A 13,929-nucleotide genomic window follows, 5' to 3' on the forward strand; every position below is an offset into this window, starting at 1 on the left:
TGCACTTATATCAGGAGTAGCTCCACTGAAGTCTGAGTAAAGTCACTTACCTGGGCCTCATCCCCCTCCCGCCCCCCATATCTATTAACTAAGAAGAGCGATACCTATTCTCCTCACTAAGTGGTCATCACTAAAAAAACATTGGTCAGCTGTTACCACATAATAGCTTCTGTGATGTCACCATTATCACCCAGGCATTGATGTGGTATCTCATACACACTATCATTTGGTAATGAGTGACAAATGTTGACTTTTGCTACTGTGCCCCTGAGTTGACTAGAGAAATTTCAATGAGAACCCAGCTAAAATATGATCATGCTGACAGAGTTTCACTCTGTGATATATTTGATTTGATTTCACTGCTTTCCAGCACAAATTGGAGGAAGCCAGGTCTGATATGCAAAATGTCTATTAGGAGCAGGGTGCAACTGCTAGTCACCTGCAACTCCTGCTCCTCTGGGAGCCTCTGATACAGTGGTGGGCAACCTGAGGCATGCAGGCCTCACATGGTGCATCAGAGTAATCCGCTGGTGGGCTGCCAGACAGTTTGTTTACCTTTGCGTGCCCACCCGCAGCTCCCAGTGGCCGCGGTTCACCATTCCCAGGCAATGGGAGTTGCGGGAAGCTGCACAAGCCTCAGGGACATGCTGGCCACTGCTTCCTGCAGCTCCCATTGGCTGGGAACAGCCAAGCGTGGCCATTGGGAGCTGTGGGAGGCCGTGCAAATGTAAACAAACTGTCTGGTGGCAGATTACCCTGACAGGCCACGTGAGGCCTGCAGGCCGCAGATTGCCCACCACTGCTCTGATACAACCACAGAGAGGGGATGTGGATGGCCCACAAATGGGTGGGATTTTGCCCAGTTGTGAGATCTCATTCATCACATCTCATGGGAAGCCTCTACTGGTGGGACTCCAAATGGTAGAATCCTCAGTGAGGCAATTACTGAGAGAGCTTGATATTATGCAGTGAAATTAATTTGGGTCCCAGATATCCAGAGCCTAAAAATGTGCAACTAGAAATAAACCCCTGGGGTAGAACCTTCTACAAACTGTGGGGATTTCTCACACAGCTCCCATCTTTCTAATGAGCCAAACCAGAGTCTTATATCTGAACACCCCTGAATTTTGGAGATCTGAATTTCAACTGGGATCTGAATTTTGCAATCCATGCCCATCTCTAGTGGAAAACAAACATTTTTGTCTATTCTATTTTGGTTAAGAATAAATGATGTTGTCATGAAAGCTGCATCACTGGAGTCCTGATGCCACAGGAGGCTGAGCATTCTCAACTTCCATGGAATTCATTGGCAGCTGAGCGCTCAGCACTTCATAAGTTGGGCTCAGCACAGGATAAAATCAGTCCCTAGTAGATACTGACCTATTGTCCAATGCATCTAGCCTTTGCCACTACAGAAATGTAACACAAAAGTGTTTTCTTCTAGCATTGTAGTGCAGAGACAGCAAAACAAGTTGCAGTGTCTTGTAATGTACCCAACTCTGGAAACTTGAGTTCTTTCAAAAATAAGATGGGAGAAAGAGATAGAAGAATGCCTGTCTTTGTCATTCACTGTTTTTAAAGCTTATTGGCTTTGTGGTATCTTTGCAGCAAGATATAAATGATGCATGAAATGTAAATCCCTGCCCACCCAGTATACAAAGAACATACAGATGGTACTATTCAGTCATTGCTGTGATGTGCTATTTGCTTTAGCACAGAGCACAATGAAACCAGAAATGCCCACCAAGCCTAGAAAGTTGCAGCTAAAAATATGATGCAAACAACTCTAAAGGGTTGTTGAATACTTCTATTGAGGTGGTGGTCCCTCTCCTGGTCTCCTCCACCTTTCCTCTGACTTGCCACAACCTAGGCAGCCAACTAGATTCAGCTCTAAGCAGAGAGGTCTTCTCTAAACTGCATACCAGCCATACCACCAGAGGCTGTGCTCTAGTCAGTTCTCACAATATGCACAGTCAGATGTTATCTGGAAAACAGCCTAAGAAAATGCAGAATAGTGTTTTTGATTCTGCGGGTAATACTTTTTCTTCTGAATTGGTACTAAACCAATGCCTTTCACATGGTATTTGGGGACAGCGTACTGTTAAAAGTCCCATGCTTTGGATTAGACATAAAATGGAGGTTTTGGTCTCTTGGGGTCATTAAAGATCCCATGGTAATTTTCACAGAAATAGAAGCAAAACCCATTTGTCCTGGCCAAATTCCATTCAGCCAATTGCATTCTGCCTACCTCAGTTGGGATACAATATTCTTTAATTCATGTCCTAAGCTGTTGCATAGCGTTACTATGCACTATAAAACAGCAGCTGCCTTTCACTGCAAAGGCGGCTGCACTCAAGTGGTGGATTTGTTTTTTGAGTATCATTAAAAATTTAGTAGTGCCTGGATCAAGACTGGGAGCCCGCTGTGCTAGGTGCTGTACAAATATATATGAAGACCCACTCTCGGCCCTGAAGACCTTACAATATAAGAAGACAATCCAGGAGGAAGAGTAGAGTGATAGGGATACAATCAAAAATATGATATTAATATAAAGCAGAGCCAGCACCAGAAATAGGAGCAGCGCAAGAAGGAGACAGCAGCATGGGGCAGCCTTGAGTAACTCAGATCCTTGGCTGTTGCGGAGAAGGAGCTTGGAGAGCATGGCTACAACATGGGAAGGGATGAAACTGAGGCAACAGCAGCATTGGGAGCAGGTCCAGTGAGCAGGGAAGCTTCCTGGTGCTATGAAGGGAGCCAGACCCCTGCTTGGTGTAACCAATGGGAGAGAAGAGCCCCTGGCCAGGGCCAGTGGAGTGGCACTGGCAGATTGCACAGGACCACCACCTGTGAGCTCCTGGGCCCACTGAGCAGTGAAGTGGGCCCCTAGAAGGAGGTGGTGAGTCCTTGTGCCAGAGAAGTGGAATGCAGTTGTCAGTGTGAAATGGTGGTTCCTCTTCTCTGAGCCTGGGTCCTGCTCGTGGCAGTAGAGGATTTGTTTGTTCCTGGTTGGAGAGATACAGATTTGACTGGAGTGTGGGAGTTAGAGTGTTTGTGCCTGGTATAAGAGTAAGAACCTAGGTGATGGGTGACTGCTCGTGAGTAAGGTTAAGATTTTATCACAGTTATATTTAGTAAAAGTCACGGACAGGTCGTGGACAATAAACAATAAGTCACTGAAACCAGCAACCTGTCTGTGACTTTTACTAAAAATAACTGGAGGTGAGCTGACCTCTGCGGAAGACTGAAGGCTGAGCCCCATAGGAAGGTTGGGGGGAACGGGGTGAAGCCCGAGGCCTGCTCCCTGGGGGGTGGCATTCCAGCTGCAGCTGCAGGGACTGAAACCGAAGAAGTCACGGCAGAGTCTTAAAGTCATGGAATCTGTGACTAAATTGTATCCTTGCTCATGAGCAAATGCTGGTTACAGCAAAAGGTCATAGGCTGAAAGAGTGGCTTGAGGGCAGAAGGAGCTGGGCTGAATTAACTAAATATCCTAGCAACAGTTAAAACCTGTCAGCAAGCCCATAAATCTTGGTTGTGCAGCAACTCTGCCTCCACCACAATTGCACCTACCTGTTTCTTTGCTCATTATAAAACTACAGACTTTATAACCCTCCTGCCCAGGGAAGAGGATGTGGTATGGACATATCTTCAGTGGAAATGGAGTTTGGTGACCACCCTGCTTCTGGTCTAGGCCCTTTGGGACTCTGTTCCCACTCTTATACAAAGACTGGTGCCCGACAGGAATCAGGCCCAGGATGGTTTTCACAGGACAATTACTTGGCCAGACTTTTGAATTCTCTGTAAAATACTTGGTAGATTTCAAATCTACAGAATCAAACACAATCTTTTCCATGAATTTTTCATCAGACACTGCCCCTGGTTGTCATCAATGTATAAGTTGGGAAAGCTTATTGGTAAAATGTTTAGACATTTCTGAAATAAAAGAATCTTTCTTTGATTTCTGTATCACTTTGGGAAGCCTATGGCAGATATGGCAAGAGTTTAGACTCTAAGAAAATTGTTTAACTGATTGTGCATCTTCAATAGCTACAAAGCTGAAAAGAGGGCTGGATTTCCTCCATGCACGTAATCAATACAATGGCTCTGGCTTAAAGAGTTTTGACTAATAGTATTTTCAAAAATATTCCTACAGAAAGGGCAGAGACTCTGGCTCATTTGTGACACCAGATTTATATACTGAGAGAGCAGCACTGTATACTTTAATCTTTACAAATCAGATCTGTGGATAATAGACTTTAACCTACGTCTACAAGAATGTGTGTAGTTAGCATTTAAAAACTGGTGGGGCAGTTAAGCCCTCCATTCCCCGGATAGTCTTGTCTTCACTACTGGGGTAAGTTGACCTAAGTTATGCTACTCTAGCTACATGAATAATGTAGCTAGAGTCAACATAGCTGAGGTCGACTTAGCGCAGTGAAGACACTGGGGTATGTTGACGGGAGATGCTCTCCAGTCAACTTCCCTTATTCCTCTCATTCCAGTGGAGTACCAGAGTCAACCGGAGAGCGCTCTGCCATCCATTTAGTGGGTCTTTACTAGAACTGCTAAATCGACACCCACTGCATCGATTGCAACAGCATTGATTTCCCCGGTTGTGAAGACAAGTCCCTTTAGTTTCAGACGATACAGAATAAATAAGGTTAAAATTAACTAGTTTGGGAATAGCAGCAAAGAGTCTTGTGGCACTTTATAGTCTAACAGACGTATTGGAGCATAAGCTTTTGTGGGTAAATACCCACTTCATCGGATGCATGCATCCCACTTCGTCTGTTAGTCTATAAGGTGCCACAGGACTCTTTGCTGCTTTTACAGATCCAGACCAACACAGCTACCCCTCTGATAGTTTGGGAATGATTACTTGAACTCCTCTCCTCCTTGGTTAAGTGATAAAAACAAGCATAAAAAGATCTCCTAAAAATTCAGTTGGTCTTTATCCTGTGGTATAAGTACATCCAGGGGGGTCAGTCTTAGATTTTAATATACAGGAGTTAACATGCAATCAAAGGATTGAAGAGGGAACAATTGGGAAATCTAACCATAACTGTAAATCTAATGGGGTGATTTGTACTGATATCAGGATTCTCAATTAGTAAGTTAAGGAATTGACTTGACTAGAAGTTTCCCTCTGGATCCATGATAGTTATTGATGAATTCATGAAATGAATTCAACAGCCTCAAAAGCAAAGCCCTTGATTTGGAATTTAAGAATTATTTGTTGTGAAAAACCTTTAAAATCTCATCTCTATTTGATTTAATTTTTTTTTTTACAAGGAACTTGGCTCACCAAAGATGGATCTTTTTATCTCCCCAATTATGAATTTTGTTTTGAAATTTATCATATGTGCTAAGAAGGGAAGACCATTCAGTGGACTGGCCCTTTTAATTTCAGTCAAATTAAATGCTACAGTTAATGTATTAGTTCCAGGTAATCCCTATTTCCTTTATAATATTACTTTAGTTGCTTTGAATATGCTTATTTGCCACCATCGGGATCCTCCTATTATAACAAATCCTTATGGACAGAGCTAGAATCTTTTATTGACATATTGATTAATAAATTATCCATCAGCAAGCTTTATTTTTAGATCATTTTAATGCTCAATTGGGTGTAGAAGATAAGGAAATATGAAATGTATCATTCTTCATACAGTGACTGGTTGTTTGCTCTGCCCTCGAGAAATACTACAGATAAAATAATAAATTGAGCAATCCAAAAACTTTTAGTGATTTTTTGATAGATTCAGGTGGGAAGTTTCTAAGGTAGGCATAGTAAGGACATGAAGGGGCACTTTACCAACACCGACCAATGGGAGCGTGGAGCCGGTGCTTGGGGCGGGGGCAGCACACAGAGCCGCGTGGCCTATCTGCCTAGGAGCTGGACCTGCTGCTGGCCAGTTCTGGGGTGCAGCGCAGTGTCAGAACAGGTTGGGACTAGCCTGCCTTAGCTGGGCAGCACCACTGACGAGACTTTTAACGGCCCAGTCGGCAGTGCTGACCAGAGCCGCCACAACCCAGTGCCTTACATTCCACAACCTAGTACTGGGTTGTGACCTGCAGTTTGAAAACCACTGCCTTAAGAGAGTTTGAGGCCAAGGTATGTGCTCAAATTTTGTATGGTGCAGAAACATGGGAATGGACTGATCCCATGGGATTGGAATGATCCAAAACAAAGTGTTTGAGGAAGATACTTGGTCTCCCAAATAATACCTCAACTGCTCTTCTTAGAGCCGAGACAGGCATGAATTCTATTGTCTAAAGTGTAATATCAATTTTTGACTTCACATTCATAGTATGCATCCACAACAACATTTGCCAAGGCTATGCTTAGAGGAACAGCTCAGTAGGGCTTTTCCATATAAATTTCCTTGGTTAGGGTATATTCAGAACTATTTGCATTCTCTAGGCCTCAGAATTGGAAAAAGATTAGACTAGTGATTTCACATTTTAAAATTTCAAATCAAATTGAGATTAGAGGATACTAAAAAGCAATTAGACATGGCAGTTCTTTCCATTACAAAGATGTCTCCTTGGTTCCCTCTTGTTAAAAAGATTCATGGGTATGCCAATTATTTAGACAGCTTGTTCAATAGCAAGTTATGGACAGTCTTTACAGCTCTGTTTTCAATCTATGCAGACAGTTTACTTAGAAGGCAGCCATACTGGCATGGAGAAATGTAACCGCCTCTGTCTATGTGGCTCTGGGCAGGCAGAAGACCTACCCCATTATATTGTAATTTGTATTGCCACTTGAGGTCAAAATGGCTGTCCCTGGTTTTGGTATCAGATGCCTTTTTCCTACGACCTCTCAGAAAATAAAATGTTTATTAGGCACTGACAATGCATCTGATCTGAGCAGTTGCTGTACTTCCATGGTCAGTCACTAGACTGAGGGAAAAGGCAAATGGCACATGATTTTATATGCTTTAATTGGTTTTATGCTGTTAATTTGTATTTATATGTATTAATATTGTAAAAAAAATTAAGGTTTATTGTAATATAGCTTGGTTTTGGCACACTGGCCTACGGTTAAGTCACTATTAATAAACTTGACTCATTAGATACACTTATACATAATATTTAAAATTATGTATATGCCAAATAATCCAACCTGTCACTCAAGTCAACATAACTGTCTGATTTCTTACATATGCCATGGCAGAGATGAGCCCTGAGAAGCAATTCAAAGGACAAAAGCGTAGTGGCCTTGCCAGTCATTCCAGAATAGGTGTTCCATTCCTAAGGGGCAGCATGGAAGAAGATGCAGAAAGGTTTCGTGTAAAAAAAAAAAAAAAAAAAACTTGTGATGAGGTCAACATTGTTGGCTGAGTGGAGATGATGGTGGAGGAAGGTGGGACTACGTAAAACTAAAACAGACCACTTGGCAGGGGCAGAATTATGAAAGGTGAGCACAGGTAGCTTGATGGTCATCCCATCTCAAAAAAAGATTAGAATTGGAAAAGGTACAGAGAAGGGCAACAAAATGATTTGGGGGTACAGAACAGCTTCTGTACAGAAAGATTAAAAAGGCTGGAACTGTTCAGTTTAGAAAAAAGATGACTGAGGGGGGATATTATAGTGGTCTATAAAATTATGGTATAGAGAAAGCGAACAGGGATGTATTATTTGCCCCTTCATTAAAAACAAAAACCAGGGGTCACCCAATGAAAAATTAATAGGCAGCAGGTTTAACACAAACATAAGGAAGTACTTCTTCACACAATGCATCGTTAGCCTGCAGAGCTCATTGCCAGTGGATGTTGTGAAGGCCAAAAGTATAACAGCATTCAAGAAACCATGGAGGATAGTGGCCATTAACCCCCTAGCTCCAGGTGTCTCTACACCTCCTACTGCCAGAAGCTGGGACTGGATGACAGGGGATGGATCACTTGACAATTGCCCTGGTTCTGTCCATTCTCTCTGGGGCACCTGGCACTGACCACTGTTGGAAGACAGGATACTAGGCTAGATGGACCACGGGTCTCACCCATATGTCATTCTTATGTTCTTAATGTTATCGGCTTCTTTATGACAAAAGCTGTAGTCCAGTGGTCCCCTAACTTTTTACCTCACGCCCCTCCTTACCCCTATCTGCCCTTCCCCAAGCTGGGGCCAGGAGTGGGGTTGTCGCTCCAGGAGTGAGGGGGGATACAGACAGGGTTAAGAGAGCTGAGGATGGGGCCACAGCTGGGGGTGGAAGTGGAGCTGAGGCTGGGGGCTGAGGCCAGAAGCTGGGGCCCCGGATACGGGGCTGACGGCCACGGCCAGGAGCAGAGCTGGGTGGCAGTCCCATGGGGACTTGCCCAGGACCCCACCCATGTCTCCCAAATGTTCCTTGGAACCCCACTAGAGAGGTGGGCCTCACAGTTTGGGGACCTCTGCTGTAGTCAATAATGAGCCAGATCCCCTCCCATGGTAAAAACCAGGGGAGAAAATCTTGGTGAGGGTTCCATTGCAGAGGTCTCCCCACTTTCCCTTTATTGTCCTATCATGCAAACTGGGTTTGCTCACATGGAAAAACCCAAACATTGCAGATCCTCTAGGATCATGGAAGGCCAAGGACATCCACTTGGACGCTCCATGCCTCCATACCAATGCCAGCCCCTGGCATCCTAACCTAATGCAAATGCCACCTGGTCCCTTGCAGCACAGCTACACCCATTCTATCATGGATGCCGCCTCACTGCAGCTCTCCCAAGGACCCAGTATGGGGGATTCTGCAGGAAAGGTAATCTAATCTCAGGCACACAAGTTTGAATATTTTCGCTAATAAATTTAATTTTAAAAAATTGCCTTGTTGGTCCTGCTCCTGCTTATGTCCATGGGAGTTTTGTTACTGACTTGAGGAGGAATAGAATCCAGCCGACTCTTTGTAGTTAAGTTATGTTAAAAGGAAGGCCTTTTCCCTCCCTAGGGGAGAGGGCCTTCTAGTAATCAGTAGAACCCCGTAACCCCATATTTTAAGCCATGGTAGGATAAATATAAAATAAATGGTTCACACCTCGTTCAAATTTCAGTCGTTGGTATAACTGAAACTGATCAACAGGTACCAAACAGGCAATCTGAAATGAAACATAAGAATAGAAGAAATGTTAGGAAAAGAAAAAAAAAAAAAACCAGCCAGCCCCATATGCCTGCTCTTTTGAGTCTCATTTCAACCAACCTTCCTTTACTAGTTTCCCCTTCCCCCCCATTCTCCTCAATCCCTTCCTTCTCCAGATGCAAGTCTACGTAATTCCAGACCACCTGTATTTCAGGTCACACATTCCAGTAACTTAGTCCCTATGTTTATTATCCTTCACAAGAAATAGTTCTTCCTGGGTGCTTTATTTACTTCTAGCTTCCCCATGTATTTCATGTGGATTTATTATTAATGAAAGGTGATAGATTGCCAGCCCTGTTTTATTTATGTACAGAAGTAAAACAAGGAAAGCTTCCCTCTGCCAGTGTCCTTCAATCTTGGTGACAGGAGTCACCTCTAGGGTACTGAGAGGGGAGTTTAGTCTCCCTTCGTTGTCATTTTGGCTAAGATTGACGACAACAGTGTTGCTGGATTTTGTGATGTGCACCCTTGTCCACTGTGAACTGGACTGAAATTACCAACTCATTTCATATAGGCAACCACATAGACGTTAGCTGGTATGTCTGAGTCACTACCAACCATGGCTGGATTTGAACTGGTGACAGAGGTGCTGAAGGGCTGTATCCTCCATTATCTACCCTATAAAGACATTCAGTCACCCTAATTTTTTTAAGATTATTAGCCAGAGCCTCATCTGGTGCAAGTCAGCATGGTTCATTTGAGTCAACGAAGTTACATTGATTTATACCAGATGAAGATATGGCCCTTTGGATCTTAGATTTTGAACCCATCACCTATATTTATCCGTCACTGTAAATACTCTTCCATCATTCTGAAAAATGGTATTAGTCCACCTCAGTCTCTTCTCTTTTCTCCTGAGAATAAACCCACCTTCCTAAATTTTCCTGTTAAATTAGGACCTGTTTTCTGAGGTGCCTCAACTCCCACTGATACAAATGAACAGTTTCAGAGGGAGTTGATGGCTCTCTGCACTTCACATGAGGCCCTACAGCATTACACCCCCAGAATTTAGCCCTCTCCAGTACTCACTGAAGCAGTAAAACTCTTGGTTGCCTCGCCCTCTGTTGCGCCAGTATGAAAAGTATTAGAATACAGACAAAAATACAATACAAGTTATCCTGCTTGTAATTTGGATTGGTTTTGCCACTGGGAAGGAGCAAAGTCATTTGTACATAACTCATTTTACTCAAGGTACAAAAATTAAGCAGTCTGGAATATAAAGTTGCATTTCAAAGGCAGACGTTTGGATCATTTATTTGATCTAACCCATGTTATACAAAAAATAATGCCACTGACATCAGGATTTAAGTGTTTTAAAGATGCTTAAAAGATTTATAACTGAGGAAATCAAAGGATTTTATGTCAGACTTAGAAACATTAGCAAGTTTTCACAGGACACATTCTTAGCTTAATCAGTCACAGTCTTAAGGTTCAAAATATTTTTTCTTTCTAGTTCAGAGATTGAACAGAAATTACTATACACTGTCTTTTCAAGGGACAAACCTCTTTCCTCTGACAGCTCTCTAGGGTAATATGAGCTTCAAGACATTTTCATCTGTTCATTAAAAATTAGTTTGAAACATTCTTAGAAACACAACAGTAATCGAACTTGAAAAAAAAAAAGGAGCTGAGGAATTTCAGTAAAGAATGAAGCCAAAGAGTGAAAAAAGAAAGGTGCAATTTCAGCATTGTCCATATTCCTCCTGGTTGCCTTGAAATCTGAACAGAGTTTGGAGAAAGTAAGAGTTAATCCAGCTGCTCCTTTCTAGTCATTCAGGCTCTGACAGCTACTGTATTTTAAAATGTGTGGCATCACTAATGCATTAATTGGGGATTCCTAAGCATGCCCTTTACTACTCAAGAAACTATTTGTCAAAAAATCCTCAGTGCTAGAGTGTGCGATTTTAATTGAGGTTGGGATTTTCAAATGCATTCAACATTGGCCTTACGCTGCTTCTGTTGAAATCAATGAGAATTTTACCACTGATTTCAGCAGGAGCAGAGTTAAATCAAAGATGAGAGCTGACTGTTTAAATATATGCACCCACAAACACAGCCTTCCATCTAATCAGCCCCTCTTTTCCTATCTAACCTCTCCATGGCTCAGAACCACCTCCCTCAGCTCTGAAATCTCTCCCTCCCATCACTTCTCAGCTCAGAACCCCTACTAGCACACCCCTGTACACATAAACCCAGTGGTGAGCTGGAGCTGGTTCGCACCACTTCGCTAGAACCGGTTGTTAAATTTAGAAGCCCTTTTAGAACCCGTTGTTCCACGAGGGACAACCGGTTCTAAAAGGGCTTCTAAATTTAACTGGCCAAAAGTGACGCCTTAGGCGCCAACTCCACAGGTGTTCCAGCCCTGGAGCTCCCAAGCGGAAAATTTGGTGGGTGCAGACCACCCACCAGCAGCTCCCCGCCCCACCCCTGGCCCCAGCTCACCTCCGCCTCCTCCCCTGAACACACTGCCCCCACTCTGCTTCTCCGCCCCCCAGGCTTCCTGCGAATCAGCTGTTCATGCAGGAAGCCGGGGGGGCTGAGAAGCAAGCTGCAGCTTCCCGCTCAGGCCCAGGGAGGCAGAGCAGAGGTGAGCTTGGGCTGGGGGAGGGCTGCGCGCGCCGCAGTAGGTAACCTGGGGTGGGGGGGGAGGGTGCACAGGGGAACTGCTCCCTGCCCCAGCTCACCTCCGCCACCCTCGGCCTGAGCGGGAAGCCGTGACCTGCTTCTCAGTTCTCCCTGGCTTCCCGCCGAACAGCTGATTCGTGGGAAGCTGGTGGGGGGTGCGGAGAAGCAGATCGGGGCAGTGCGTTCAGGGGAGGAGGCGGAGTGGAGGTGAGCTGGGGCCGGGCAGGGAGCTGCTGGTGGGTGCTCTGCACCCACCAAATTTTCCCCATGGGTTCAGAGTGGGTGCTCCAGCCCTGGAACACCCAGGGAGTTGGCACCTAAGGCGCCACTTTTGATGTGATTAGTGGGGGAGATGCTGCTCCCCCTGCTCCCCCCTTGCTATGCTCCCCGGCCCCTAGGAGCCAGAGGGACCTGCCGGATGCTTCCTGGGAGCTGCCCCAGGTAAGCACCGCCAGGACTCCCCACCTCGCCCCCCGGCAGGTGCCTCTGGCTCTTAGGGGTGGGGTGGGCACCCACTACGGTGGCCCACGAGACCCTCCTGCCTGGTTCTGGGGGCAGTCAGGGGACAGGGGAAGGGGGTGAATGGGGCAGGAGTCCCTGGGGGTGGGCAACGACCCCCTCGTAGGGTGAGGAGGGAACCTGTTAATATTTTGGCAGCTCATCACTGCATAAACCCTTCAGGACTTTGAAAACCCATCTCTAGGCTTAGAACCCTTCAGATCTTAGGTACTAATATGACCCCTGTTGTCACAGTATCTGAGCAGCTCACAGTCTTTTACTGTATTTGTCCTCAATACACCCTGGGAAGGTAGGAAAGACATGAATTGCTACAGCCTGAGCTAAAGAACCATGGCTAACCCTTCCCCCTCATCTCTGATATCTAACACCGCTAGGCTCATAAATTGCTGGTGCTGGAGAATTAGGAGCAGAGGTAACCTGGACAGGTGATGACTTCAGGGAATGTATTCGGGGAGCCCCATATTCTGCCTCTATGGAGTTAACGGGAAATAGCCCCATACAAGCCTGTAATCCTGGTTTTGTGCCTCCTCCCTCTGCTGTCTGCAGTCTATATGCTGCAGGGATTTCCAGGATTGCAGCTCCAGAAGACACCAGTGGCAACGCAGGGAGGGTTCTGCTTATTCCAGGGACTGGAGCAGTATTAGCTCCACCAGGAGTCCCAGCAGACGGTATTGCATCTACAGTGTGGCTGGTAGGGATGGCAATATTTGAGGGGATTATCCCTACTAGTCTTAAAGGCCAGCTGCCCCCTGTTCACAAGAACCTCTGAACAAAAAATAAATAAAAAACAAAACCAAACAAAACAAAAAGCTGTTTTAATAGCTGCACTTAAAGTTAATGAATATACAGTGAAGTGCACAATAGGCCAAAGTTCATTGTAGACTTTACTCCTTCCATGCAATACATAAATATTTGTTCTTTCGGAAAAAAAATCCTAACTCTGAGAAGAAAATGTGTTAAAACTTTAACAAATACTATAGTTAAAAGGTTCATCCTGTAGAAAATATAAAGTACAAGAAATTTCTTTAGAGTAAATTCAGAGAAAAATTGCAATGTGGGCCTGATCCTATTGGTTTCAAAGGGTTTGACTCATGCCCTATGTTATAAGGGGGGGAAGAGAGAAATCTTGTAGCTACATTATGGGTTAAGGAGTCAGAAAGCCTGAGTTACATTTCCAGCTGTTACTGGCTCATTCAGATCTTCGGCAACTCATGTAACCTCTACCAGTTTTGCCATCTTTAAAATGGAGATAACATTTTCTCAGGAGTCTTGTGAGACTCATTTCAGAGTAACAGCCGTGTTAGTCTGTATTCGCAAAAAGAAAAGGAGGACTTGTGGCACCTTAGAGACTAACCAATTTATTTGAGCATAAGCTTTCGTGAGCTACAGCTCACTTCATCGGATGCATACTGTGGAAACTGCAGAAGACATTATATACACACAGAGACTCAGTGCATTTAAATGAAATGTGATACAGAAGTACAAAATAAAAAAAGTTTCTGCATATTGACCATTGGAAATTTCCTTACATAAGAAAATGTCACTCTTTACTTTGCAAACAAAAACATAAACCTATTGGTTATGTAAACAGGGCTAGATCCTCAGCTGTGACTAAGATACATTTAACAGGCAGGGAAGTAGCAAGGATGTCTTTATGTCTACTT

The 13,929-nt window shown here is 44.3% G+C and overlaps 1 protein-coding gene across 2 annotated transcripts in view; it reads right to left on the reverse strand.

Annotated features, from left to right (window-relative positions):
- RNF144B (ring finger protein 144B) overlaps positions 1–13,929 on the reverse strand; it is a 77,940-nt gene that overhangs the window by 13,645 nt on the left and 50,366 nt on the right. For both annotated transcript variants that reach the window (XM_075125360.1, XM_048839984.2), the window contains one exon: positions 9,020–9,080. In XM_075125360.1, the coding sequence (XP_074981461.1) occupies positions 9,020–9,080 (61 nt within the window). The remainder of the gene's footprint in view (positions 1–9,019; positions 9,081–13,929) is intronic.

The sequence above is a fragment of the Caretta caretta genome, chromosome 2 (assembly GCF_965140235.1).
Source record: "Caretta caretta isolate rCarCar2 chromosome 2, rCarCar1.hap1, whole genome shotgun sequence".
NCBI lineage: Eukaryota > Metazoa > Chordata > Testudines > Cheloniidae > Caretta > Caretta caretta.